The sequence below is a fragment of the Lontra canadensis genome, unplaced genomic scaffold, assembly GCF_010015895.1.
Source record: "Lontra canadensis isolate GAN:19392208 unplaced genomic scaffold, GSC_riverotter_1.0 scaffold38, whole genome shotgun sequence".
Lineage (NCBI taxonomy): Eukaryota > Metazoa > Chordata > Mammalia > Carnivora > Mustelidae > Lontra > Lontra canadensis.
Window position 1 is genome coordinate 12,096,244 of NW_022631032.1, and position 27,843 is coordinate 12,124,086.

Sequence of the window (27,843 nt, forward strand, 5' to 3'; positions counted from 1 at the left end):
AGTTTTTGTTTCATGTGTTTTGAAGCTCTCTTTTTTAGGTGCATACAACAATTTTGAATATATGGAATATGGTTAAGTTTAATTTTTAATGTTCTGCTCTACTAATTCTGTCATCTGTCACTTCTGTGTTTGCTGTTCACTGATTTTTCTGCTCATTATGGGTCACATTTTCCTGCTTTTTTTGCATGCCTAGTTAATTTTGATTCAAAGCCAGATACTGTAAATTTTATCTTGTTAATATTTTACCTTGTTGATGGATATTTTTGTAATGTAAGTATTCTTTGTTCTTGGGATAAGGTTAAATTACTTGGAAAGAGTTTGATCCTCTTGAGGCTTGTTTTTAAGCTTTTGTTGGGTGGGACCAGAGCTACCTTTAGGGGCTAATTTTTTCATACTACTAAGGCAAGAACCTTCTGATTATCTGATTCATCCCTTGTGAATTAGGAGTTTTCTTACTCTTAATGGTGGGAATAGGTGCTGCCTCTGAGTTCTAGGGATTGTTCTCTTTGCTCCTTTCTGGAGGTTCTTCAGCCTGAGGTAGTTTCCTCATACACATGTGCTAATTACTACTCAAAGGAAGACTTGAAAGAGATGTATAACTCTTTTTTTTTTTTATGATTTTATTTATTTATTTGACAGGCAGAGATCACAAGTAGGCAGAGAGGCAGGCAGAGACAGAGAGTGGGAAGCGGCTCCCCACTGAGCAGAGAGCCTGGGGCTCCATCCCAGGAGCCTGGGATCGTGACCTGAGCTGAAGGCTGAGGCTTTAACCCACTGAGCCACCCAGGTGCCCTCAGATGTGTAACTCTTAACTATAGAGAATAAACTGATGGTTACCAGCATGGAGGTGGGTGGCAGGATGGGTTAAATAGGTGATGGGGATTAATGAATGCACTTAGGATGAGCACCGGATAATGTATGGAAGTTTTGAATCACTATATTATACACCTCAGACTAATGTTTCACTTTATGTTAACTAACTGGAATTTAGAAAAAAAGAGAGAGACCTATATAGCTCTAGTCCTCTTTCCCTGTACTCTGGAGAAGTCAAGCTGTCTTGGCCTCCCAGCTGTCTTCTAAACTCAAAAATACACGAATTCCAAACAGTCAGTTACATTCTTTGTTTTTAAGTCTATTTTAACATTCATGAGTTTACAAATAAGATACATCATTTTAGAGTAGTCACCAAAGTCCATTTTTAACATAATTTTAATAAAATAAAATATGTTAGTGTCTTATTAGTTAGAAGAGGAGTCCTAATTTGTAGGCTTTATTAATATGAATTTTATAGTATAATCTTTAATAAAATGCTGATTAATTTTTTTCTTAAAATTATTTCATCACAGGGGTGCCTGGGTGGCTCAGTTGGTTAAGCGACTGCCTTTGGCTCAGGTCATGATCCTGGAGTCCCGGGTCGAGTTCTGCATAGGGCTCCCTGCTTGGCAGGGAGTCTGCTTCTCTCTCTGACCCTCTGCCCTCTCTCATCCTCCCTCTTTTACTCTCTCTCTTTCAAGTAAATAAATAAAATCTTTTAAAAAAAATTATTTCATCACATTTCCCATTTAAATGATTAGAAGAAACACCCAGGAGTTCTTGTTACTGTGAAATATGGCATCAAGGCAAAAAAGGTGGAAAGTATCTTTAGTGGTTCCTAATTCTAATTCTGTTGTGCATATGAATTACATGAGAAGGTTTTAAAAATGTACATTCCTGGGAAGTTTCTTCAGAAATTCTGGAGGAGGCCACATAGGTGATTTAGTATTAACCTTAGGATGACAGTAGTGATGTCTTGGAATCTTCCTCATGCCAGGTTAAAAGGAGTACTTCAATTTTGTTTTAAAAGATTTTTATTTATTTATTTATTTATCAGGCAGATAGAGCGAGCGAGCAAATGCGCACAAGCTGGGGGAGAGGTAGAGAGAGGGAGAAGCAGGCTCCTCGCCAAGCAAGGAGCCCGATGTGGGACTCGATCCCAAGACCCTGGGATCATGACCTGAGCCAAAGACAGCTGCTTAACCAACTGAGCCACCCAGGTGTCCCAGTAGGTGAACTTTAAAAAAAAGAACGTGTGCCAATAAATGTAAGCAATACTATGTTAATAAGCAAGTTTCTTGACAGTATTCAGTTTTAAGACACGATTGTGTTTTGGGATGACTCTCCAAGAGAACCTGAAGACAAGCTGGTTTATGCCTTCTGATTAAATGGAACACTAGTTTTGGAAATTTGGAACTGAATTTATATTGATTAATTTGATTAATGTTAGCTTGTTCAACTTAATTGTGACTGACTAGCCTGTATTATCTTATTGGTAATAATTTAATATGAGACCAGTATTGCTTTGCTAAAATATGAAATTAATGGAATATTACAAAAGTGCTCTGTAACCACAAAATACTATAAAAGTCTCCCGTAAGTAATTATTAAGATAAATGACTTCTGACTTTCTCTTTTAAATCTTATTAGAATATGAAATGAGGTATGACTTGAGTTTATGGCTGTGTTGTGGTTCTGAGTGGTTATATATCATTCATTTAATAATCTGTGGTGTGTTTGGTTTTTTTAGTTTATAATAGTAGTTGACTGGTGAAGCTTACCTTGTATAAACTATGACATCACTAAGAGCATCAGGAAGTATTTTTCATAGTTTTAGGTTAACCAAAGACATTAAAGTTAAAGAAACTAAAGTTTAACCACTCAGAAGTTTAGTAAACAGCATAGCTTGAGTAACATTCATACTTCTAAAATTGCAGTGTTTAACTGTTAATTTTCATTTCACAGCAAACTAGTTGTATTCCTTTTCCCAAACTGAAAACAGAATTTGTGCTTTTTCACCCTATCATTTCCCTGGCATTCATGTTAAGCTGTCACTGGTATCATTGTAGTAATACTTTAGTTACTTAAAATGATGTAATTGGTACAATGAATTTTTAAATAATTACTTACTTGGTCAAGTGGCCAAGATACTCCATTCTGTATCACCATTTTTTAGTGACTTCTGCATATCTGTCATTATTTCCTTATTTTTTTTTATTAAAATGCATATTTTTCTGTCCTGCAAGGGGGCTGATGGTGATCTAGAATGTAGCAGCTTAAATACTGAGAGAATTAAGAATTTCTTTGAAACCTTCATTTGCCATTGGACCTGTTGCTATTTTGGGGCATGTATTTGCTTTTTGGTTTACTACTAAAATAAATATGTGGAAGTTTAAGGGAACATAATTAAGTGATGATCAATAAAAATTTAAAGACCTGGATTAAGAATCTGTACTAAGGAAAGTGGTGCTGTCTTAGCACCAACAATAGCTTCTTAGCTGTTGTTCTCTGATCTCAAATTCATCTCTCTTTGACTTGAGCTCATTATTCTTTTTTTTTTTTTTTTGAGCTCATTATTCTTTATAGTGGCACTCATGCTCATGAATTTTGCCTAATGAAAAGATTTTTAAGAGGTTTAGACTTCATCGTATGCCTGCAAAAACTGTATTTGGTGCAGGTTTTTTGCAAGACTAAAAACAGGCTTTTTAAGAACAGTTGTAGGGATGCCTGGGTGGCTCAGTCAGTTGAGTATATGCCTTTCTCTTAGGTCATGATCCCAGGGTCCTGGGATCGAGTTCTGCATCAGGCTCCTTGTTCAGCAGGGATCCTGCTTCTCTGCCTGCCACTCCCACTGCTTGTGTGCGTGCTCTCTGATAAATAAAATCTGTAATAAAAATGAAAATAGGAAAACTCTTTAAAAAAAAGTTGTAATTGTTCAGAACAGTTAATGCCCTTGTGTTCATTGCTAAGTGATACATATGATCTTTTTGTACTGTTGTCATTTTTGTTCTTAACTGAATTCAAAGATTATTTTCTTGTATCTATCTGGGAGATATCTTCCTAGTTATTGTTTGAAAACATATTTTACATCTTTAATTTTGGGTGTAATTTTGGTGCTGTGATTCAGAGAAGTAAAAAAGGTTTGAGAATCCTTTTTTAAATGGGAGTGGTGGGCTCTGGCACAGTGCTTGGCAATATAGCTGGGCCTCAGAAATTATTTGCTTAAATGATTGAGGAAAGGGAAATGCTTTCTTGAGTGAAAATAGCCTAAAAAATTAACTCTTCATTTGGAAAAGGTAGAGGATGGACTATTTAAGATATTTAAATCTGTGGGTTGAATTACGGAAGGATTATTGTTGCCCTATGTCAGACTTTTGACACTGGTAGGAGTATATCCTCTCACCCTGCATGTACCTTGATACTGCTTTTGGAGACTGAATCTAGGCTAAACCATCTCATCCTAATTATAGGAATTTAATACATGTATATTTACTTATTTTGTACATACATGCTACACGTATTCACACATTTAATATATACATAGAATTGTCAGTTAAGGTTTCTAATGCTGTAAATTCTTAGACCAGTATGTAATAGGCTGAGCTTTTTCGTTGGAATCTCTTTACAGAGAAGATAGTACAATGTTTTATATAGCTTATGTGTTTACTTGGAACATTTAAGATTAACTTTAGATACTGAATTTGGTGTATAGAGAATCCAGGCAGGACTCTTGCAGCTCCAGTTTCTGTGCAGTAAGGATTTCCTGACCCTCACAAAAACATGTTGAGCATCCATCCTGCCTTTGCCTTTCCTTGGCTCCCTTCCCCTCCCCATTATTGCCAGTACCCATTCCTGTTTCCTCTTTTCCCCAAAAGGTTTTACATTTTATGGTTAATTATTGATTGCTATGGCCCAATTTCAGTGATCATTCTTTTTGACAAATGGAAGGAAACTGAAATTGTCTTTATGGATGCTGTGGACTTAATAGCAGAAATAGGGATGGTGCTGGATAAGTACAAAGAACTCTAGGTTGGGAATCAATAGATTCTGTTTCTATTCCCTACTGCCAGTAACAAGCTATGAAATCTTATGAAAGTCTATCTTGGTTAAAATGGAGCAAGTTGATTTCCAAGGTCACTCCCAACTCGAACGTGCTTTTTTTTTTTTTTTAAAGATTTTATTTATTTATTTGACAGAGATCACAAGTAGGTGGAGAGGCAGGCAGAGAGAGAGAGAGGAGGAAGCAAAGCAGGCTCCCCACTGGGCAGAGAGCCTGATGAGGGGCTCGATCCCAGGGCCCTGGGATCATGACCTGAGCCAAAGGCAGAGGCTTTAACCCACTGAGCCACCCAGGCGTTCTCTAATGTGCTTTTTTATGATTCATTCATTGTACATTTATTAGGTGCTTGCTTATGTGCCAACAGTGGTTTAAAGATAAAGAGATAAATAAGTTTCTGGCCTTGAGTAAGTGAGACCCCCTGAATGGTGACAATATAATGTGATAAGTGCTATAATAGGAGAATGTGATAAGTGCTTTTTGAACAAACTGTGAGGTAAGGGTTAAGGAAGGCTTCCTCTTGGAGGTCATATTTGAGGAATTCTTAAAGAATAGTTTATTCTTCAAGGAAGGAAGAAGGAACGTTCTAGGAAGAGCACTTCACAGAGGAATGAGTAAGCATTGCATGTTTTGGAATGGTCAGTGGTAGGTGAGAATGGCGTATGAAGTTTGTATGAAATGGAATGGAATGGGGTATGGAGAAAGCTTAATGGTATGGGGAGGTTAGGTGGAGGCGACATTCTGAAAGGCCTTATATATCGTTCCAAAGACTGGATTTTAAAGGCTGCTTGAAGGTGAGTGGTGTGTATGTTTGTGTGTTTGGCAGTTTTTATGCCTTTATGAGGGGTTTTGAAAAGAAGAAAGACATAATCAGATTTGTGTTTTAGAAAGATTATTTGGTGATAGTGTGGAGGGTGGACTGATTGGAGCAGATGAAGTTGAGGCAGGAAGAGATAAGTTAGAAAACTTGCAGTGTTTGGGGTGAGGAATGATGAGGGTTCAACTAAGGCAGTAGTCATGGGAATAAAACTTGAAGGGTGACTTAGAAACTATATGCATTGAGACTCTGGAGATTGAATGTGGAATTCTGGTGAAGAGTCTAGATGGTTTCAAGCTTATGTGGTTTGATTTCTGGGTGAATAATGTCAGTATCCAAGAGAATAAGGATGCAGGAGGAGGAGCAGGTTTTTAGGTGAGGGTTTAGGGGAAGTATGTTAATATTTGCTCATGTTAAGTTTTAGTTGTCTGTGAGTAATCAAAGGAGACATGAAATTCCTAGTGGGCAGTTAGATATGTGGGTCTGGGGTCAGCAAAGAAGATCAGAGCTGCATGTAAAGATTCAGAAGTCACCAGTTTATGAGTGGTAATTGTACCAATTTATGTGCAAATCACTGGAAGGAATGTGTGGTGCAACTTTTAATTTGGGGTGTCATAGCTTTTAAAAAAGATTCATGATCCCATGAAATTCTGTGCAACAGTTTTTGTCTGCATATGTGTATAATCGGATTCTCAAAGGGGTCTGTGACCCAAGATTACTGTGGAATACCGGAATGGAGTAAGAAGGATCAATCTTAATACAGATACATGGGGAATCCTGAAATTAAGGAGAAGACAGAGGAAGAGGATATAAAAGAGGTGGAGGAGACAAGTGTTGGGGGAAAAGGGAAGAGAGCATTTTAAGGAATAGTGATCAACCAGAAATGCACGTTGGTTTGGGATTAACAATTTTTCCTTCTATTAGAAGATGAAATCTAGGGAAAAATACTTTAGTGTATGAATAATTGGAGGGTAAATTGTTATACGGAAGGAAGGTTGAAGGTGGAAGTGAGAAGGTGTGATGAATACAGTTAGGGGGGTAACTGAAAGGATTGGAGCCAGAGGCAGTAGAGGATGGGAGAAGAAGAAAGAAGAAAAGGGTGTAAGTGTGTGTGTGTGGGGGGGGGGGGAGTGGATGTGGGGAGAACAGGAGGTGGAGAAAGGGGGAGAGTATTTAAGTATTAAAGCCTGTGGTATTTTGAAAATATGAGGGGAAGGGGAAACATGCCAAGTATTTATTGGATTTTATTTTGTAACATACAGAAAATTTCAATGTATAAAATAGAACTTTAATATACCTATCACCTTAACAATTAATGATATCCAACTCTAAGACTTTTGATGCACTCTTAAAGATCTTGCTATAAAATCTTAGAATCATCAAATTTTAGAGCTGGAAGGAACTTAGATATTTAGTCAGTTTATACTTTAAGAAATGTAGGACCAAGTCACTTTTAATGGCACTTCATTGTTATTCATTACATTTTTTTAAACTCAAAATTGATGAGATTTGTACAGTTACAGAATTAGCTAATTATAGTGGATGCCAGGTATGCATTACCCAAATCCCCACTTCAGGATTGAAGGACTTCATTCTCTTAATTATGGGGAGTGTTGCTCCCAAACCTTCCTGGGATTGCCCTTGGCTTGAAGAGAGCCAAGCCAAGCTCACAACCTTTCTTGGGAGTAGCGTGCATCTAAAGACTAGTCCATTAAAGACCTGGCTCCCTTACCCCAACGTAAGAAGACATCTCTGCAGGGCCATCCTAGTTCCTAGCTTCACTCACAGCCCTGAAGCTTCCGGTGGTGTCTTCTGAGGCCTTTGTTGTGATTATATCCCAGCCTAACTTGTTCTTCCTCTGCTACTTCCTTTCTCTGCTTGTGATAGTCCTAAGTGTGTCCCAGGTAAACTTCAAGGAGGTGAACTTTAAAATTTCTGATGAGAAATTACTGATGAACTTTAAAATTTCTTTTGAGGGTGCAGCCTGGGTGGCTCAGTTAAGTGTCTGTCTTCCCCTCTGCTTATGATCCCAGGATCCTGGGATTGAGTTCCTCATGGAGCTCCCTGCTTTTCCCTCTGGCCTCCCCACTGCTCACGTGCATGTGCTCTCTCTCTAGCAAAAACAAAATCTTTAAAAAGAATAAAATTTATTTTGATATGTAATGGATTTCCTAAACTTTACAGGATTAACATTACTAATTTTTCATTTTTCTGAGACATACCAGACAAATGTTGATAGGCTCATATGATAATATGATAAAAAGAAATTTAATTTTATAGTGCCAAACATACAGAAAAAAATTGATCATTGGGACATGTTTTAGGATGTAGCAAAAATAGGAATGAATACTTCCTTAAACATGTTGAATAATCTTGGCATTTAGTTAGCTTCCTTCCCCACCCTATATCATTCATTGCTAGTGTTTCTGCTATCTTGTTTTTATTGCCTTTTGTAAATTAAAAGTTGACCCCCCTTTCCAGATCAAACTCATATTTTCATTGTTTTTTTTCTTGAGAATATTTTATGGACACATTCTTTCCCCCTTTTTTGGTCATGCTGTAGAGAATGGAATATACAAATACACTATAAAGTATATTTGAAATAAATATGGTTGGATTGAGTCTTTTTTTATAATAATTTTTAAAAGATTTTGTTTTTTTATTTGACACTGGCACAGTGAGAGAGGGAACACAAGCAAGGGGAAAGGGAGAAGCAGGCTTCCCACCAAGCAGAGAGCCTGATGTGGGGCTCGATCCCAGGACCCTGGGATTATGACCTGAGCCAAAGGCAGATGCTTAACGACTGAGCCACCCAGGCACCCTGGATTGAGCCTTCATAAAAAATCTTGCCCTCATGGGGAAAGATGTGCCCAGCAGAATCCAAGGCTGCATTCCTAAGCAGAATATTTATTTGATTTTCTGTCTGCAACATTTTGAGAGTGCCTTTTCAAATTCAAGTGTGCCACCTGTCATCAGATATTTTGTCATTGCTATAAGTTACCCTCCTGTCTTGGATCCAAGAGCTTCGGAGCAATGTGATTTGGCTGGCAATAGTATTCTTACTGCTCTTATTTTATTTACTTATTAAAGAGTTTATTTATTGGGGTGTCAGGGCAGCTCAGTCGGTTAAGTGTCTGCCTTCGGCTTGGGTCATGGTCCCAAGGTCCTGGGATCAATCAAGCCCCACATTGGGCTCTCTGCTCTGCGGGTACCCTGCTTCCTCTCCCTCTGGTGCTCCTCCTGTTTGTGTTTGCTCTTTCCCTCATTCTTTAAAAAAAAAAAAAAAATTTGATTTATTTGTCGGGGGACATGGGTGGGGAGAGCGTGCGCACAACCTGGGGGAGGGGCAGGTGGAGAGAGAAGCAGGCTCCCCATTGAACAGGGAGCCTGATAAGGAACTCATCACAGGACCCTGGGATCATGACCAGAGTTGAAGGCAGATGCTTAACCGACTGAGCCACCCAGGCATCCCTCTTCTTGCTTTTATCTTTTTTTTCTAAAAGATTTTATTTATTTATTTAACAGAGATCACAGGTAGGCAGAGAGGCAGGCAGAGAGAGGAGGAAGCAGGCTCCCTACTGAGCAGAGAGCCCGATCCAGGGCTCGATCCCAGGACCCTCGGATCACGACCCAAGCCGAAGGCAGAGGCTTTAACCCCCTGAGCTACCCAGGTCCCCCCTCTTCTTGCTTTTAATAAAGCTTTCCTCTGCTCCCCCCCTTTGTCAGTATTTCTTCCCGTATATATAACTGTAGACATACTTAAGGTGATCAATGAAGTTATCTGGGCCATTTGGAAAGGAATAGCTGATGAAAAGTACGTTATTGTATTCAAATATGATTTTAGAGTCAGTAACATAAAGTGAACCTAGAAAACTTCCTATGAAGAGCTCTGCTTTTTTGGAGTATTTTGAGATAACGAGTTAGTACTATTTTCTTTAGTAATGATTTTAAGAAACTCTCATGGAATATGATTCCATTTTAGCAAGTAAAGTTTTGTCAATTATTACTTTCTTCCGTTTCTTAGAACTTTGGTACGATTTTCTGATCGCTTTTTATTTTCTGATTAGTTTTGACATGGGTCCATTTGTGGGGAAGGAAATTTAGGTTGTTGTGGAAACACATTTAATTAACATAGAGGAACGTATCTTATGATACCATTTCTGTTTTACGTAGCTTGCATTATCGGCAGAAGCAGAAAACTGCCTCCTTTTGTAGGATGCCACATACTTTACATCTGATGGGTTCTGTGCTATTTTTATTTTTCTCTTTCATTATTTCAGTGAAACTGGTTGAGAGATTATTACAAAGGTTGGTTGTCCCTCCTCCCCCCCACCCCCAACCAGATAGTTTTCTTTTCTTTTTTTTTAATTAAAAAAAATTTTTTTTAAAGATTTTACTTAATTATTTGACAGAGATCACAAGTAGGCAGAGAGGCAGGCAGGGGTAGGGGGGGAAGCACGCTCCCCGCTGAGCAGAGAGCCTGATGTGGGGCTCGATCCCAGGGCCTGAGATCATGACCCGAGCCGAAGGCAGAGGCTTAACCCACTGAGCCACGCAAGCGCCCCAAGGACCAGATATTTTTCTATATATCTGTATATGTATGTAACTATTTAAGTATTTGTGGGATTTGTGTGTCCCTATGGATTCCTTGAGTGTTTAATATTCTAATTTCCAAGAATGCTTCTTAGAAAACCGTTATGATGGTTTTAGTTATTAACCATGGCCTGCCTGTGTGCATTTTTTACTTTCTGATAGTGGTATTTCAGGATGTTGTTCATGTGAGTCTTGGCTAATTTTCCTGATCAAGTGTCATCTCAGATACAAGTAAGATTTATGTAAAATTACTTGCATTATTTGAGGTTACTGATTAGGCAGTCTTTGTTACTATAATAGAAGCATTTCCAGGAGTGGGAATTCTGGAGAGGGGATGGTGGTAAATACAGAATGTTTTGGTCCTGATAAATGCTGTTTATGTGCCTATGCCATTTTACTTAGAATTACAAGATCCATATTTGTCAAATGCAAAAATTAAGCCATTGAGATAGTTTAATTTCATAAACCATTTTCTGTTTTTTAATTGTTTTCATTTTACTGAAATTACTTTCATTGGGATCATTTCCATATAAACTCTAAAATGAAAATTAATGATTTTTCAGTTCCTTTGTTGTTATGTCTAACTTGTCTGTTACATTTAACCTGTTGTAGCTTTTGCCATTGTAGATTTTATTTTATGATCATTATTACTGCCAGTTCCAGTATTCACAGGTTAATATTTTAGTCATTAACAAATTTTGCTAAACATTTGAGTCATTATCAGTTATACTTTCTCTTGTGTCCTCCCTCCACACCCCCAATCTCCTCCAATGATGTGGTGAAAATACTAGTGGAGTAAATGCTGTCACAGTTAAAATGGAGAAGCAGAAAGATCTTTCTTTGGACATAAGATCTAATTTACTTGGTAATCTACTTGTCAACATAAGATTTATAGTATGTCCACTTTTACCATTGGTATTTTGAAGTGAATGGATTGCCAGTTGCTTTTTAAAAAATTGGGATCAGTTATGTATTTTAGAGTTTGCTAAGAGAGTCATGATATTCTTGTTTGCCTATGCTAGGGAGAAGTGCGTTTTTCTTGAATGGAGAAGGGGCAAGCTGATTTGAGACCTAGTTACAGTTCGTTTGCTTATTTGTTTTGGCACTTTGGGTCTTTCTCTCAAACTTAAGCTGCTTTGTAAATCTCGCAGTCAGTGATTCTTGTCAGTGGTAGGGATAAAATGCATGGCATCTGGTCCAAGTGCCCAAGCTTTGTATATTACTGTAATTATTTGAATGATCTATGTTAAATCTATTTAAAAATGGGGAAATCCTGTGGCTAAAAAGCATGTTTATTGAGAAAAGTATAGTTTATAAAATGTGTTTATGATGGGTGAATTTCTAGTCCTTTAAAAGTTAAAGCTAAATATGGCTTAAATTATTTAAATTGTTGATTTAGGCGTGATAATGGCATTGTGGGTTACAGAAGAGGATGTACTTTGTAATGATTTATACTGATGAATATATATAGAGGTGAGTTGATGTCTGGGACTTGTTTGAAATACTTAATAAAAGGGTAGATAAAGCAAATACAGTATGGTCTTAATAATTATTGAATCTGGGTGATCTATATGGAGGGTAATTATACTATTTTCTCATTTTTTCTGTTTGAAAATTTTATTATAAAAAGTTTCATAAAATAAACATTAAAAAAATCTGATATTAAGTATTTTAGTAAATTACCAGCAGTTACCTATTCCTAGAATTGTCATTGTGGTAATCTAAAACTAAGACTTGGTCTCAAATTACAATTGGCTGATTGGGGATGGTAAAAGTTAATAAGAGGGAGAACAGACAAGGAAATGAGTAACTTTTTTTAGGTGAGGAGTAAAGATGAATATTTAGTCTATAGTCTTTTTGTCAATACAGCATCAGTAATGGTTTAAGGCACATAGTATCTAATTCATTTAGTTACAGGACAACTTGTGTTATGTAAAGGAAGAAATTCGTGTGATACATTGCAAGCTAAGGATTCAAGGCAATGCAGTGAGAAATTATTTTGTTATAAATTATACATTTTTATTATTTATTTATTTATTTTTAAAGACTTTATTATTTGGGAGAGAAAATAGAGGAAGAAGGAGAAGCAGACTCCTGGTTGAGCAGAGACCCTGACACAGGGCTTGATCCCAGAAGCCTGAGATCATGACCTGAGCCAAAGGCAGACGCTGAACGGACTGAGCCACTCTGGCGCCCCTCAAATGATAACATTTTTAAAGTCTGAAGTCTGAGACTTTTTCTTCTTTTTTTTTTGAGAGAGAGTGAGTGTGCGCATAGGGTGGGGGGAAGGGGTTGTTGGTGGGTAGAGGGGGAGAGAGAGAATCCCAAATATGTTCCGTGCCCAGTGGGGAGCCCCTCGAAGGGCTTGATCCCAGAACCCCGAGATCATGACCCCAGCAGAAATCAAGAGCTATTTGCCCAATCGACTCAGCCACCCAGGTGCCCCAAGATACGTTTTTTTGGTACTTGAATGTGAAACTATATGGAATATGATAAAAAATTAATTAAATTTCTCCCCAAATACTGCTCAGTTTTTAACAGTACAGTCTGTGGATGAGTGACACATTTCCCCTTGACTCACATTGCCCATCCATTTTATTTTCTAGGGTAAGATGTATTTTTACAATTCTAAAACTGTTATGTAACATTTCTTAATTTTGAAGGGAGGAGTTTCCTTAGGGACAGATGTACAGTAGATAGATAAATGGCTGACAACCATTTCTAAGAAACCCCTGAATCTTTTACTTTCTCCCTCCTATCACTGGAACTGCCTTTATCGTGAAGTGTAAAGAGAACCCTTTGGGAAGCCTTTGACAGTTAAGATGGTTAGCTGAGTGTATAAAACAAGTTTGGTATAGGCATCTCTAACGGTGGGTTAAAGTTTCAGATATTTGTGTTGGGGAATGGTTGGGCAGTCCAATAGGTATTGAGGCCAGGTGATGGAAATTCTTAAGAATTCAGTAGTGGTGAATTCTTGAATCAATAAGTGGGAGTTTTTGATGTGCTTTGTAGCCTCTTCAGTTCTAAGTATTAGGCATACTCTCCTAATACTTCAGAGGAAAATACAAAGATGTGTACAGTGTAAAAATTCTTTAAGATGCTTGGTAGTTGGGGCGCCTGGGTGGCTCAGTGGGTTAAGCCGCTGCCTTCGGCTCAGGTCATGATCTCAGGGTCCTGGGATCGAGTCCCGTATCGGGCTCTCTGCTCGGCAGGGAGCCTGCTTCCCTCTCTCTCTCTCTCTCTGCCTGCCTCTCTGTCTACTTGTGATCTCTCTGTGTCAAATAAATAAATAAAATCTTTAAAAAAAAAAAAAAAAAGATGCTTGGTAGTTTAGGGGAAGTTTTGCTTGGAATGACTGGTGAAAAAAAGATCAGTAACAGAATGAAGGCAATCCTTATCACTTAGCTTGTACAATTGCAAATCATTAGGGATTATAAAATGACATTAAAATTATATTGTTTTATTTATTAGCTGCATTTTTTCTGTAAAGAGAAACTTTTCATCTATGGGTTACTTGGTATCATTCATATATAGTTAAATCAGAATAAACGGTTGATGCTTGGTCTTTATTTACCGCTTTTCAAACTAATGAGCTGATTGGCATCCTGAAATGAGTTTTCCTTCCTTCCTTTTTTTATTCTTCCCTTCCTCCCTTGCAACCATCCATGAACTCAGAGATCTGAACTTTATAGATCTACTTCATTCTGTTGCATTTATGCATGCTCAGATTTTCTTAGTTTGGCCAGCAGGAACCTTTTCTGGTTTGCTTCTAAGTCCCTTTAACACAGTCCCAATATTTGATAGTTTCCTTACTTTCCGTTATAACAATGTAATCAAAACTCATCTTGTCTAATTTATGTCACAGATCTGGAATCAGTTATTTGTCTCAGAAGCTGTGAATTCTTTGAACAGGAAATTGTTTTTCAGTACCATTATCTGAGTTCATTGCTTCTGGGGTTAGTCCCTTGCTTCCAGGCTTTTTCAGTGTGTTGTGCTACGAAATATGCACACTTAAGATGAAAACATGAATTCATACTGATAAATCCAGTTGAAATTCAGAACTACAGGATTTTTTTGCTTAATGTTTTCTATCTTATGACTTCTTTGTTCCTATTTAAAAAAAAAATCCAGATTCTTAAGGACATCAGCATTTACTTTATTCCACAATAAACATCACCTTCATAGTGACTGTCAATGTTACTACCACCAATGTGATGACTGAAAAAACAAAACTAGGATGCTAGGATCAGTCAATTTTTTGTGTTATAAAGTCATTTAAAATAGTTAATCTCTGAACGGTTATACCAGCAGTTTGATATGAAATTAAGGTTACTTGCTTTGCTTTTCATTTTTAGGGGTTTCTTTATTTGTTAATTTTTAAAAAGATTTTATCTATTTGAGAGAGAGAGAGAGTGAGAACAGGAGCAGGGGAGAGGCAGAGGGAGAAGCGGGCTTCCTGGGACTTGACTCCAGGACCCTGAGACCATGAGCCAAGGCAAAGGCAGATGCCCAACCCACTGAGCCACCCAGGTGCCCCTAGGGGTTGTTTAAAAATTTTAGTTTATTTTATAATTATGTAAAAATACTTACATGGATTGAGAGTTAAAAGCTACAAAACAAGTTAAACCCAGAATAGTCCTAGCCGAGTCTTTTCCTTTTTTACTTTTGTCTAGTCTCTCCTTCCCAATAGATAAAGTATTGTTTAACCTTACATTTTACTCTTTTAAGTGCTGCTTCTTTTAAGATATATGTATCTTTATATTCATATCCCCTACATCCTGCTTTAAAGTTAAGGGTACTCTAAGAATTCCTATATTAGGTAGAAGGTTGGATTTCGTAACTACTGGTGTCTAAGGTGTTTTTTAGTTTTTTTTTTTTTTTTTTTTAAGATTTTAGAGTTGTGCAGCTGTCACCCTGATATGATATTAGAACATTTTCATCACTGCTAAAAGTTCCATTGTACCCACTTACAGTTAATCCCTGCTCCTGGTTCCCGTCCTAGACAACAACTAGTTCGGCTTTTCTGTCATTTCTAGACATTTTATATAAATGAAATAATCCAATAATGTACTCTTTTGCATCTGGCTTCTTTCATTTAGCATGCTTTTGAAGTTAATCATATTGTAGCATGTACCAGTAGTTCTTTTGATAGCTGAACAATATTCCATTGTATGAATATATTACATTTTGTTTATCTTCTCACTGGTTGGTGGACATTTGGATTGTTTTCAGTTTTTTGTCTGTTCTAAATAATGCAGCTGTGCATATTTCACATACATTTATATGGACATATATTTTCATTTCTCTTTGAGAGATGAAAGCTCCTGCTCCAAGGAGCAGAATTTCTGGTTTGTATGGTAAATGTATGTTTAACTCTTTAAGAAACTATTTTTAAGAAACTGCCAAACTTTCCAATCTGATCTATGGTGTTACATTCTCACCAGTAATACAGAAGGGTTCCAGTTTTTCCACATCTTTGCCAGCTGTTGGTATACTGTCCATTTTGAATTTATCCATTCTAATAGGTGTGTAAGCTGTATGGTAAGGTTTTACTTTCCTTAATGATACTGAGCATATTTTCATGTGCTTTTTAGACACCCTTTTTTTTGGTGAAATGTTTATTCAGATCTCTTGCTCACTTTTTTTTCATCATAAAGATTTTAATTTTCACTTTTTTTTTACTTTTAAAAGATTTTTAAAAGATATATCACATTGTAAATCATAATTCATATTAGGGATTCTAAGAAGTATGATAAAACCCAACTGATTAGATGGTTCTCAGGTATTTCCAGTGCTTTTAATGGGTGAAATACATAGTTTCAGTCCCTTGAAAGTACATAAGCTCTATACAAGCCATTTATATGTACTTTTAGGACTTTTTACATTTTTTTTCTCATAATGTTAACGTTAGTCACCATACAGTACATCATTAGTTTTTGACGTAGTGTTTCATGATTCATTGTTTGCGTGTAACACCCAGTGCTTCATGCAATACATGCCCTCCTTAATACCCATCACTGGGCTAACCCATCCGCCCACCCCTTTCCCTCTAAAACCCTGAGTTTGTTTCCTGGAGTCCATAGTCTCTCATTGTTTGTCTCTTTCTGATTCCCCCTCTTCATTTTTCCCTTCCTTCTCCTAATGTCCTCTATGCTATTCCTTATGTTCCACAAATAAGTGAAACCATATGATAAATGTCTTTCTCTGCTTGACTTACTTCACTTAGCATAATTTCCTCCAGTTCCGTTCATGATGATGCGGATATTGGGTATTCATCCTTTCTGATGGCCGAATGATATTCCGTTGTGTATATGGGCCACATCTTTATCCATTCGTCTGTTGAAGGGCATTTGAGCTCCTTCCACAGTTTGGCTATTGTGGACATTGCTCCTGTAAACATCGGGGTGCATGTGCCCCTTGTTTTCACTACATCTGTATTTTTGGGGTAAATACCCAGTGCAATTGCTGGGTCATAGGGTACTTCTGTTTTTAACTTTTTGAGGAACCTCCACACTGTTTTCCTAAGTGGCTGTACCAGCTTGCATTCCCATCAACAGTGTAAGAGGATTCCCCTTTCTCCACAATCTCTCCATCATTTGTTGTTTCTTGCCTTGTCAGTTTTGCCATTCTAACTGGTATAAGGTGGTATCTCAGTGTGGTTTTGATTTGAATTTCCCTGATGGCTAATGATGTTGAACATTTTTTCTTGTATCTGTTAGCCATTTGTAGGTCTTCTTTGGAGAAGTGTCTGATCATGTCTTGTGCCCATTTTTTTTTTTTTTAAGATTTTATTTATCCATTTGACAGACAGAGATCACAAGTAGGCAGAGAGGCAGGCAGAGAGAGGAGGAAGCAGGCTCCCCGCCGAGCAGAGAGCCCGACACGGGGCCCGATCCCAGGACCCTGGGATCATGACCTGAGCCGAAGGCAGAGGCCCCAACCCACTGAGCCACCCAGGCGCCCCTTGTGCCCATTTTTTGATTTGATTATCTGTTTTTGGTGTTTTTGGGTGTTGAGTTTGAGAAGTTTTTTTGTAGATCTTAGATACCAGCCCTTTTTCTGTAGTGTCATTTGCATATATCTTCTCCCATTCCGTGGGTTGCTGCTTTGTTTTGTTAACTGTGTCTTCTGCTGTGCAGAGCTTTTTATCTTGATGAAGTCCAAAAAGTTCATTTTCGTTTTTGTTTCCTTTGCCTTTGGAGATGTGTCTTGAAAGAAGTTGGTGTGGCTGATGGCAAAGAGGTTACTTCCTGCATGTTCTCCTCTAGGATTTTGATGATTCCTGTCTCACATTGAGATCTTTCATTCATTTAGAGTTTATCTTTGTGTATGGTGTAAGAGAATGGTCGAGTTTGATTCTTCTGTATATAGCAGTACAGTTTTCCCAGCACCATTTATTGAAGAGACTTTTTTCCATTGGATGTTTTTTTCCAGCTTTATTGAAGATTAGTTGACCATAGAGTTGAGGGTCCATATGGGCTCTCTATTCTGTTCCACTGACCTGTGTGTCTGTTTTTGTGCCAGTACCGTGCTGTCTTCGTGATCACAGCTTTATAATATAGTTTGAAATCAGGCAGTGTGATGCCCCCAGCTTTGTTTCTCTTTTTCAACATTTCCTTGGCAATTCAGGGTCTTTTCTGGTTCCATATAAATTTTAGGATTGTTTGTTCCAGCACTTTGAAAAATGCTGTTGGTACTTTGGTCCAGATGGTGTTTAAAATATAGATTGTTAAAATGTCTATGCTGCCCAAAGCAATGTTTATTCTTCTGATCCATGAGCATGGAATGTTTTTCTGTCTTTCTGTGTCTTCTTCAATTTCTATCATAAGTGTTCTGTAGTTTCTAGAGTATAGATCCTTTACCTCCTCGGTTAGGTTTATTCCAAAGTATCTTGTGGTTTTTGGTGCTATTGTAAATGGAATCAATTCCCTAATTTCTCTTTCTACAGTTACATTGTTAGTGTATAGGATAGCAACTGATTTTCTGTGCATTGATTTTGTATCCTGCCACATTACTGAATTGCTGTATGAGTTCTAGTAATTTGGGGGTGGAGCCTTTTGGGTTGTCCACATAAAGTATGTCATCTGCAAAGAGAGAGAATTTGACTTCTTCTTTACCAGTTTGAATACCTTTTATTTCTTTTTGTTGTCTGATTGCTGTTGCCAGGACTTCTAGTACTATACTGAACAGTAGTGGTGAGAGTGGGCATCCTTGTCATTGTTCCTGATCTTAAGGGAAGGAAAGGCTCTCAGCTTTTTTCCCCATTGAGAATGATGTTCTCTGTGGGCTTTTTGTAGATGGTTTTTAGGAATTTCCCTCTATCCTTCCACTCTGAAGAGTTTTAATCAGCAAAGGATGCTATATTTTGTCAAATGCTTTTTTTGCATCAATTGAGAGGACCATATGGTTCTTGTCTCTCCTATTAATGTGTTCTATCACACTGATTGATTTTTTTTTGCCCACTTTAAAAATTGAGTTGTCTTTTTATTGATTTGTAGGAAGTGTTTTTAATATGTCATGTTATAAGCCCTTTATCAGATAAGTGATTTGCAAATATTTTTCCCATACTGTGGATTATCTTTCTCATTTTCTCTTTTCTTTCTTTATTTCTTTTTCTTTCTTTAAAAAAAAAAAAAAAGATTTTATTTATTTATTTTATAGCAAGCACAAGCAGGCAGAGGGGCAGGCCCAGGGAAGAGGGAGAAGTAGACTCCCCATTGAGTAAGGATCCTGACTTAGAGCTTGATCCCAGGACTCTGGGATCATGACCTGAGCTGAAAGCAGATGTTTAATTGATTGAGCTATCCAGGCACCCCTATCTTTTTGTTTTCTTAATGGTGTCTTTTGAAGCACACATTTTTAATTTTGTGGAAATCTACTTTATAACTTTTTCCCTTTTGCAGATTGTGCATCGATGTCACATCTAACACTTTGCCTGGCCCAAAGTCATGATTTTCTTCTGTGTTTTTCTTCTAGAACTTTAGGTCTTATATATAAGGTGTCTGCGATCCGTTTTGAGTTAATGTTTGTGCATATTGTGAGGTAAGGATCTAAGTAGTTGTTGGGTTTTTGGATATTTTTTTTCCTGTTTGTTTTTTGTTGTTGTTACTTTTTTTTTTTTTTTTGCATTTGGGTATCAAATTGTCCAACGTGATGTGGAAAATACTCTCTCCCTGTTGAATTATCTGGGCACGCATCACAGCAATCAGTAGACTGTAAATGTAAGAATTTCTGTGCTCTCTGTTCTGTTCTATTGATTTGTATGTTTATCCTTTGCCATTGCCACATTGTTTTGGTTACTGTAGCTTTAAAGATGATTTGGAAATTTGATAGTATAAGTTCTCCAAATCTGCTCTCTTAATTGTTCTGGCTATACTAGGTCCTCTGATTCCATAAGAATTTTAGAATCAGTAAATTTCTTTAAAAAGACACTGGCATTTTCATAAAGATGGCATTGAATTTATAGATCAACTTGAGGTAGATTGTCTTCTTGTTTGTGGCCTGTTTAATGTGGGCTTGTGTAACCTCAGGCTAGTAAGAACTGAGCTTTTTGCCTTCTCCAGCTGGCTAGCCTCTGAGAAGTCACTTTCAGTGATCATGTTTTTGGGGCTCTGCATCATTCTCTGCACTAAATGGAGTGAGCTCCCTTCTGTCACAGCAGCTTCTGGTCTTCAGGGTAACACTGATGGAACTGAATGGAAGGGGAAAACTGGGCAGCCCCAGACTGGGCCACCACAGATTCTCACTGTTGTTACTTGAAATTGAGCAGTTTCTCAAACATATAAATGCTTATCAAATGGTTTTGTCTTTGATTATGAAAATGACTCGTTTTCTGAAAAGTTTGCAGGTTTATAGTGGCTTTTAAGGGAGAGGGTTTGCTGATTTCACTTGGCTGTAGCCTGAGGTATCTTCTTTTCCATGCCAGAGTCTCACTAACTACATAATTTTGTATGAGAAACAGGTGCTACTTTGAGTTTATTACTAACTGTTTGTCCTGAATTTGGAACCAAGAACCATTGCTTCTTTGTGGAGTTGAGTGGAAATAGTGACTGGATCTAGTTGTTTTCTCTTTCCTGTTACATAATCTACACGGGTCATTTATAATTTGGGAGACCATTTTCAGTTTTATGTGATGTTGTTCTACTTCGGATACTTGCGGTTTATGACTAGGGTCATTTTGTATTTTGTCAGAAGAATTGGAATCTGGTAGTATGCCCTTTTTTTTCTTTTTGATACATTTAAACAATTCTTTTTTGTCCTTGCATTTTGACTTTCTGTAGGAGAATTTGAGTCTTAATCATGTGTTACTCCCTTTTTTCTTTAGATAAATGAACATAGTTCTTTTTCACCATAACATTTCAGTCTTCTCAGTTTTAAATTAGTATATATAATAAAATGGTTGGAGTTACACTTTTTTTTTTGGGTGAAGATGACTTTGTACTGATTAATACCCTTAAACTATGTTTAAGAGGGTAGGGACTAAGTGTCTCTTATTCATATTTTTTTCCCAGTGTTTAATACAAAATAAACAGTATGATTTTGCCAGTACATGGTAGCATTACAGTGTTGTGTTTGGTTTAGGTTCTAAGGGTTTTAAGCCAAGTTCGTGCTTTTGGTGACTGACTTTCACATCTCTGTAGCCTTTGGAGAGGAGGATAAGAAAGTGGACCAGAACATACCGTTTGGGAGAGAAGTACAGAATCAAGGAAGATTCTGGTTTGAGATAAAGGAATGGGGAATAGAAGTGAAGCGCACTATTGAGTATTTTTCCGTTTCCTGTAAGATAATGTTTTTTGTTATCTGGTCTAGTGAGTTTAACCCATCTCAATTTTAATAGATTACTTATAATCTCACCTTAACTTCAGTGTATGAAATTGTATATTTATTTTACTAAAATCTTTGCTTTCCTCCTTTTTCCCTCTTAGGACATTTGCTACAAGATCCTATCGCACCCACCAACTCCACCTGCCAACATTATGTCTGCAAACCTTGTAAAGGCAAGAAAATGATGATGAAACCTTCATGTAGCTGGTGCAAAGACTATGAGCAATTTGAGGAAAACAAGCAGTTAAGCATCCTAGTGAACTGCTACAAAAAACTATGCGAATATATCACACAGACTACATTGGCACGGGATATAATAGAAGCAGTCGACTGTTCTTCGGATATTTTGGCTTTGCTTAATGATGGATCATTGTTTTGTGAGGAGACAGAAAAACCCTCAGATTCATCCTTTACTTTGTGTTTAACACATTCCCCTTTACCTTCAACCTCAGAACCCACAGCTGATCCTCAAGCTAGTTTATCTCCAATATCTGAAAGCACCCTCAGCATTGCTATTGGCAGTTCTGTTATCAATGGTTTGCCTACTTATAATGGGCTTTCAATAGATAGATTTGGTATAAATATTCCTTCACCTGAACATTCAAACACAATTGATGTATGTAACACTGTTGACATAAAAACTGAGGATCTGTCTGACAGCTTGCCACCTGTCTGTGACACAGTAGCCACTGACTTATGCTCCACAGGCATTGATATCTGCAGTTTCAGTGAAGATATAAAACCTGGAGACTCTCTATTACTGAGTGTTGAGGAAGTGCTCCGCAGCTTAGAAACTGTTTCAAATACGGAGGTTTGTTGCCCTAATTTGCAGCCCAACTTGGAAGCCACTGTCTCCAATGGACCTTTTCTGCAGCTTTCTTCCCAGTCTCTTAGCCATAATGTTTTTATGTCCACCAGTCCTGCACTTCATGGGTTATCATGTACAGCAGCAACTCCAAAAGTAGCAAAATTGAATAGAAAACGATCCAGATCAGAAAGTGACAGTGAGAAAGTTCAGCCACTTCCAATTTCTACCATTATCCGAGGCCCAACGTTGGGGGCATCTGCCCCTGTGACAGTGAAACGGGAGAGCAAAATTTCTCTTCAACCTATAGCAACTGTTCCCAATGGAGGCACAACACCCAAAATCAGCAAAACTGTACTTTTATCTACTAAAAGCATGAAAAAGAGTCATGAACACGGATCCAAGAAATCTCATTCTAAAACCAAGCCAGGTATTCTTAAAAAAGACAAAACTGTAAAGGAAAAGATTCCTAGTCACCATTTTATGCCAGGAAGTCCTACCAAGACTGTGTATAAAAAACCCCAGGAAAAGAAAGGGTGTAAATGTGGGCGTGCTACTCAAAATCCAAGTGTTCTTACATGCCGCGGCCAACGCTGCCCTTGCTACTCTAACCGCAAAGCCTGCTTAGATTGTATATGTCGTGGCTGCCAAAACTCCTATATGGCCAATGGGGAGAAGAAGCTGGAGGCATTTGCTGTGCCAGAAAAGGCCTTGGAGCAGACCAGGCTCACTTTGGGCATTAATGTGACTAGCATTGCTGTGCGCAATGCTAGTACCAGCACCAGTGTAATTAATGTCACAGGGTCCCCAGTAACAACGTTTTTAGCTGCCAGTACACATGATGATAAAAGTTTGGATGAAGCTATAGACATGAGATTCGACTGTTAAATCAGTGGGTCTTTAAACCTACCTCTGGTAGGGAAATAGCTACAGTTTTACGGCAGCTATGGTTTTGTTGGTTTAACTTGCCGGAGCTCCTGCATATAGATCACTTGTATCAAGTGTTTTCATTGCTAAGTTATATGTGTTAGTGTCGGGGAAATAGTTTGCAGATAATGGAGGAGTAACCCTACAACTATATGTCCTTAGTTCTTACAGAACCTCATAGTTTGAGAACAAATGCTGATGCAACTGATTTATACAAAATGAACTTTGGCAAGGAAAATAACATTAACCTCATTGTTTATGGTCATGCTTTGTGCATAATCAAAGTTTATGATTAAATGTAAGGAAGTGGTATCTAGTCAGTCCAAAAAGATTGTGCTGATTTTTTGTGAAAAAGTAGCCATTAGTTCAGGGGACTCAGTGCTGCCTTCAGATGCCATTGATGCTCCTCCTGTTGAAAAGCTGATGTGTCCAGCTCAACCTTTGTGCTGACATAATACCATTTCTGATCATGAAAATTGGCTACTGGTGTATGTAGCAGTTCTTAAATCAGCAGTATTATGAAAGAAAATTTGCCCCTCATTAGAATGTTGAAATCTGTCTTTTAAAGTGAACAAATTCTGTCAAGATTGCAGATGTTTAGCTGTTTATGCGATAAAACCCTTTTGAGTTTGAATAACTTTTATAGTTAGTCTGACTCATTTCTAGGGAAAAAAAATTGGAAAACCTTCACTTTTAGCATGTTCTAATTAGATAAATGAAGTGGAGAAGAGCAGTTTTATTCTGAAGGTAATTGAATTTAGACTATAGGATGTGACAATTTTTAAAAAATTATAAAAATTTTTATTTAGAAATTGGGATTTATTTGAAATAATTTTGAAATAATGCCCCCAAACTTACCCAGGTTTATGTGGTATATTTATTGCTATTGGCCACTTCTTTGATTTTTTTTTTGTTTTGTTTTGTTTGTTTCTTCTAATAGTTTCACAGACTTTATTTTGAATATGCTCCTTTTCTCTTTTTTGGGGTGCTATTCATTATGAGGGCTTCTTAATAGAGGCCAAATAAAAAAATAGATTTTTATGAAGCCTGTGCATTTATGTAGGTTTGAAGCTAGGAGGATTTTCTTTAGAATGCTCTTTTGCATGTAAAGCACAAACTGTGTTTCAGTTTAAATTCATGGCTTCCCTTTAATTTTTATGGGAAGACAAGTGAGTCACAAACATTCTGTTGAAGGGTAATCTAGTCAGTTGCTTGAAAGAGCACAGCCCAGATAAAACAAGGACTGACTAGGTTGTAAAGAAACGACCTTATGATTTAAAAGAATTGCAGCTTTGACAGTGCTTATTTAAAGAAAAATACTGCTGGAAAATTTCCAATTTCTACTACATTCACCATCTCTCGTGAGATCTGACATATGTTGAAGTGAAGTTATGTTTTGATTTGGCACACAGCATGTTCAATGATGGTTACTCACCTAGTACAAGACATGGAGAAGAAACCTTTGGACACAGAGCAGATGACACCTCCTTCTGTTTTGTAGTGTATCCTGGTGTCATTTTCTGTGAATGTGGTCAGGTAGAATTGTTTTGTTGTTGTTGGGCTTTTTTTTTTTGCTTTTTTTTTTTCTTCTTCTTCTTCTTTTTTTTTTTTTTTTTTTTTGTCTCTCTTGGTGGGGTGGGGGTGGGCTAAAGCCATAGGAAGAAAAATGTGATGTATGTGTCCAGTATGTACTATTTTGTTTTTGTTTTGCAAGAAGAGTTGAACTATTTTTGATAACAAGAGTAAATGGTGGAAAATGCTTCTTAGTTGTCTTGTCTTTATTTGCTTTCCAAGTTTTGGAATTTTATTTAATTCCTCTAAGTGTTAGCCGTGTCTTATGAAACATGTATTTGCCTAAAGTTTGTAACAGTTTTGTGTTAAACCCAGATGCCCTGCTATATAAACTTGTAAATCTGTTCTTTATTCACTAATGATCACTGCAGAAATGACTAGAAATGAGATTGTACACATGGATGATTAGGATATATTTTGCAAATCTCCCAAACTTTCCTAATATTATGATCTTAAAATTCATAGAGTACTTTATTGCTTCCCAAGTTTGATAATTTTAGTTTTGTGTTTTTTGATGCATGGGAGGTTGGCAATATAGACAAATCAGAAATCATTAGTATGTGAGGGCCTTGATTGTTATGTAATATTGCCAATGGTTAATTCAGGTTGTTTTTAGCACAAGTTTCTCTTTTTTATGCTGGTATTCTCACTGCCACATTTTTGGAAACCTGTATTACACCTTAAATCTATCAATAAATGTTAGTTTTCTAATTCTATGTTGTAGAATACTGAGGAGTTTGGGATAGTATGCTCTGAATGGCCTATATTATATACATTTGGGGAAGAATAATTACAGTGCCTTGATTTTTGCATTGTTTTTCTTTATACCATGAGTTATTTAGGAATGCTGACTAATGGCTAACTAGGGATGATTGAGAAATTATTACTGCAGTAACTGGATTTACTTTATCAGGATTTGAAACCATCAAAACAATAACAACTTCTAATATGACACATTTTCATTTGTTCTTTTGAGTCTTTGTTAACATACATAATCATGATAGAAGTGTCAGAACTGGCGATTTATCCTTTTGGTTAGCTTCAGTAAGTCTGTGTTTCTGTGCAGAGCTATAATATGGTCCTAGGATAAAGAATTCCTTTTATTTTACTGTGATATTTGTATTCTTGAAACAACTCTTTGGTGACCTTGCTGAAGAAAAGTAAAATTTTTACAACAGATGAAAAACAAAATTTCCTTTCCCATATCATAGGTAATAAATATAAAATGTTTTAGAAAATACTAACTTGAAAGTACACCATCAGATTCTAATAATTGGATGATAGTTTAACTTTTGTCCCTCCTTTCTAAAAAATTAGGTTTTAGGTATGCAAATAACAATTACACATTCTTCTAAAAGAATACATTATACATAAGGCTAAAAAGTACATAAGGCTAAAGTCCCTCTTGATACCTGTGACCCTCTCATTCCCAGTATCTAGTCCTCTTCCTTATCTCCCCAAAGGAAAGAACTTACCAGTTATATATTCCTTTATGATTTTCCCAAGGGTTCAAAGAATTATTCTTTGAAACTCGTTTGTTTGTGAGGTTACTCTTTCAAACATAAAAATGAGGTGCAAGTGTGAATAACACCAAAAATGTGTAGTGACTATCTTAGTGAACATGGTTCATACTTGACAACTTGTCTCTTTATTTAGTTTTGCAAAAAGGGAAAAACAAAAACAAGTTAAATCATGCAGGTTTCTCCACCCAAGCACACTTCATAACATTTCCAAAAGTTGAGCAAATGACTTACCTCATTTGATCAATCTAGAATTTTATAAACACTGTGAATTGTACACAATGACATACATAAGATGCAGGGAAAATACACACAATTTTATTAGTTTGATTACCTTGGCAATTAATGTTTTGCTATGAAACTCACTTTTCACTGAATAGCATTAAGACCACAATAACCCTCAATTTAATTTTTATTATGCAGCCTGGGATGTTGTAAAAACTTTAAATTTCTAGTTGGGTGGGTTTATTTGGTGAGATATTTACCAGAAAGTCCTAGTTCCTTGGAATTCACATTTCTTGAATTCAACTCTTAAGAAAGGACTACAGTGAAACACGTCTGAAAATATACTTTGGGTAACCTAAATTAAAATAGCTTTATCTTAAATGGAATGATATTGGTAGCCGTTACTTTTTATAATAATTACAGACTTTTAAACCAAATACAGACCAAAGTAAAAGCAAGAGGATTTCAGTAAGGAGACACAAGGTAAAAAGATAAAAGCCAAATAGTATTAAAAAAATCAAATACATAATTGGAAGATTAATTTTTGTTGATGGAGTCTTTAGAACTTTTTGTTGATGGAGACTTTAGAAATAGTTTAGATCATTATGGATAATAAAACCTTTAAACCATATCTGGCTTCTAAAGCCAGTATTACCTTTTTAATATTTTACCTGAAATTTAAAAAAAAAATTGCCTTCTCTCCCTAGTAAAGAGTGGATGGAATAGATGGTAAATTTCACGATCACAAATATTTTTAATCCTAATTTACTAGTGTGATTAGGTTATTACATGTGGTGTTTCCTAAAAATTTAATCATTTTTTAAACTTTTTAGTTGAACTATTAGATGCCAAATTTTAATATTTATCATTTTCTGTTACCATGAAGTAGAGGATTAATTCTGATCATGAAAAGTAAAATAGCAGGCAACAGAGGATACTGGGAAAAAAAAAAAAAACAACTATTACTGTACCAGTTGATGGTACATTTCCTAAATAGCAGTTATCTCTACTTTTTGCCCACCATAGCCTGATTATAGGTCTGATTATTTAATTGTTTTAACTTTAACATCGGTTAGGAGGAACAAAAGCAGGGTGGCAAGGGATACTGTTCTGACATTTAGGACTTGTGGTTAAAGCAAAAAACCCAGGGGAAAAGGTGAGGACTTTGACATGGATGTTAGTTTCCTGGGGGTTTCTTTTGCTTACACTATTAATGTCCATTCTTTTTCATAGTTTATTTTGTTTTATCTTTAAGAGTTTATTTTGTTTTATCTTTAAGGGTATTATAGGATTTGGCTGCACTGTGGCTTGCTCAAAAAATGTAGAATTCTGTAATGAAACATCTACCTCTACAGTACAGATGAAACAGTCTTCCTTTATGGGTGACATCACTTTTTTCCCATTTTTGTGATAAATACTGAGGTGATAGAATATTTGAAATTGTTCTTTTCAATACAAAGGGATTGAGGCCTTAACTGTTGGCTTAGTCTAATATTCAGTGATGAAAGGAATACATCTAGTAAGAATTTTCATGTCACTAAGTCTTCACAGTAGGCCTTCTAGTAGGAAGTACAGATGGGGTATCAACTAATTTGGAGATTAATAAGTCATTCAGTAATTCTTCACAAATGTTAGATAAGTTAAAAGGGAACTTCCTTTCAAGTATGAGTCAAATTCTGTAATTAAACGC

At 36.7% G+C, this 27,843-nt stretch overlaps 1 protein-coding gene across 4 annotated transcripts in view; it reads left to right on the forward strand.

The window, feature by feature from the left end:
• Nucleotides 1-25,124, forward strand: part of MSL2 (MSL complex subunit 2) — a 38,970-nt gene extending 13,846 nt beyond the window's left edge. For 3 of the 4 annotated variants that reach the window (XM_032869643.1, XM_032869645.1, XM_032869642.1), the window contains one exon: nt 21,206-25,124. In XM_032869643.1, the coding sequence (XP_032725534.1) occupies nt 21,286-22,797 (1,512 nt within the window). In that variant the 5' untranslated portion in view covers nt 21,206-21,285 and the 3' untranslated portion in view covers nt 22,798-25,124. Of the gene's footprint in view, nt 1-20,166; nt 20,326-21,205 lie in introns of those variants that run through there. The other variant, XM_032869644.1, reaches the window with a different exon arrangement.
• Nucleotides 25,125-27,843: the final 2,719 nt, after the last annotated feature.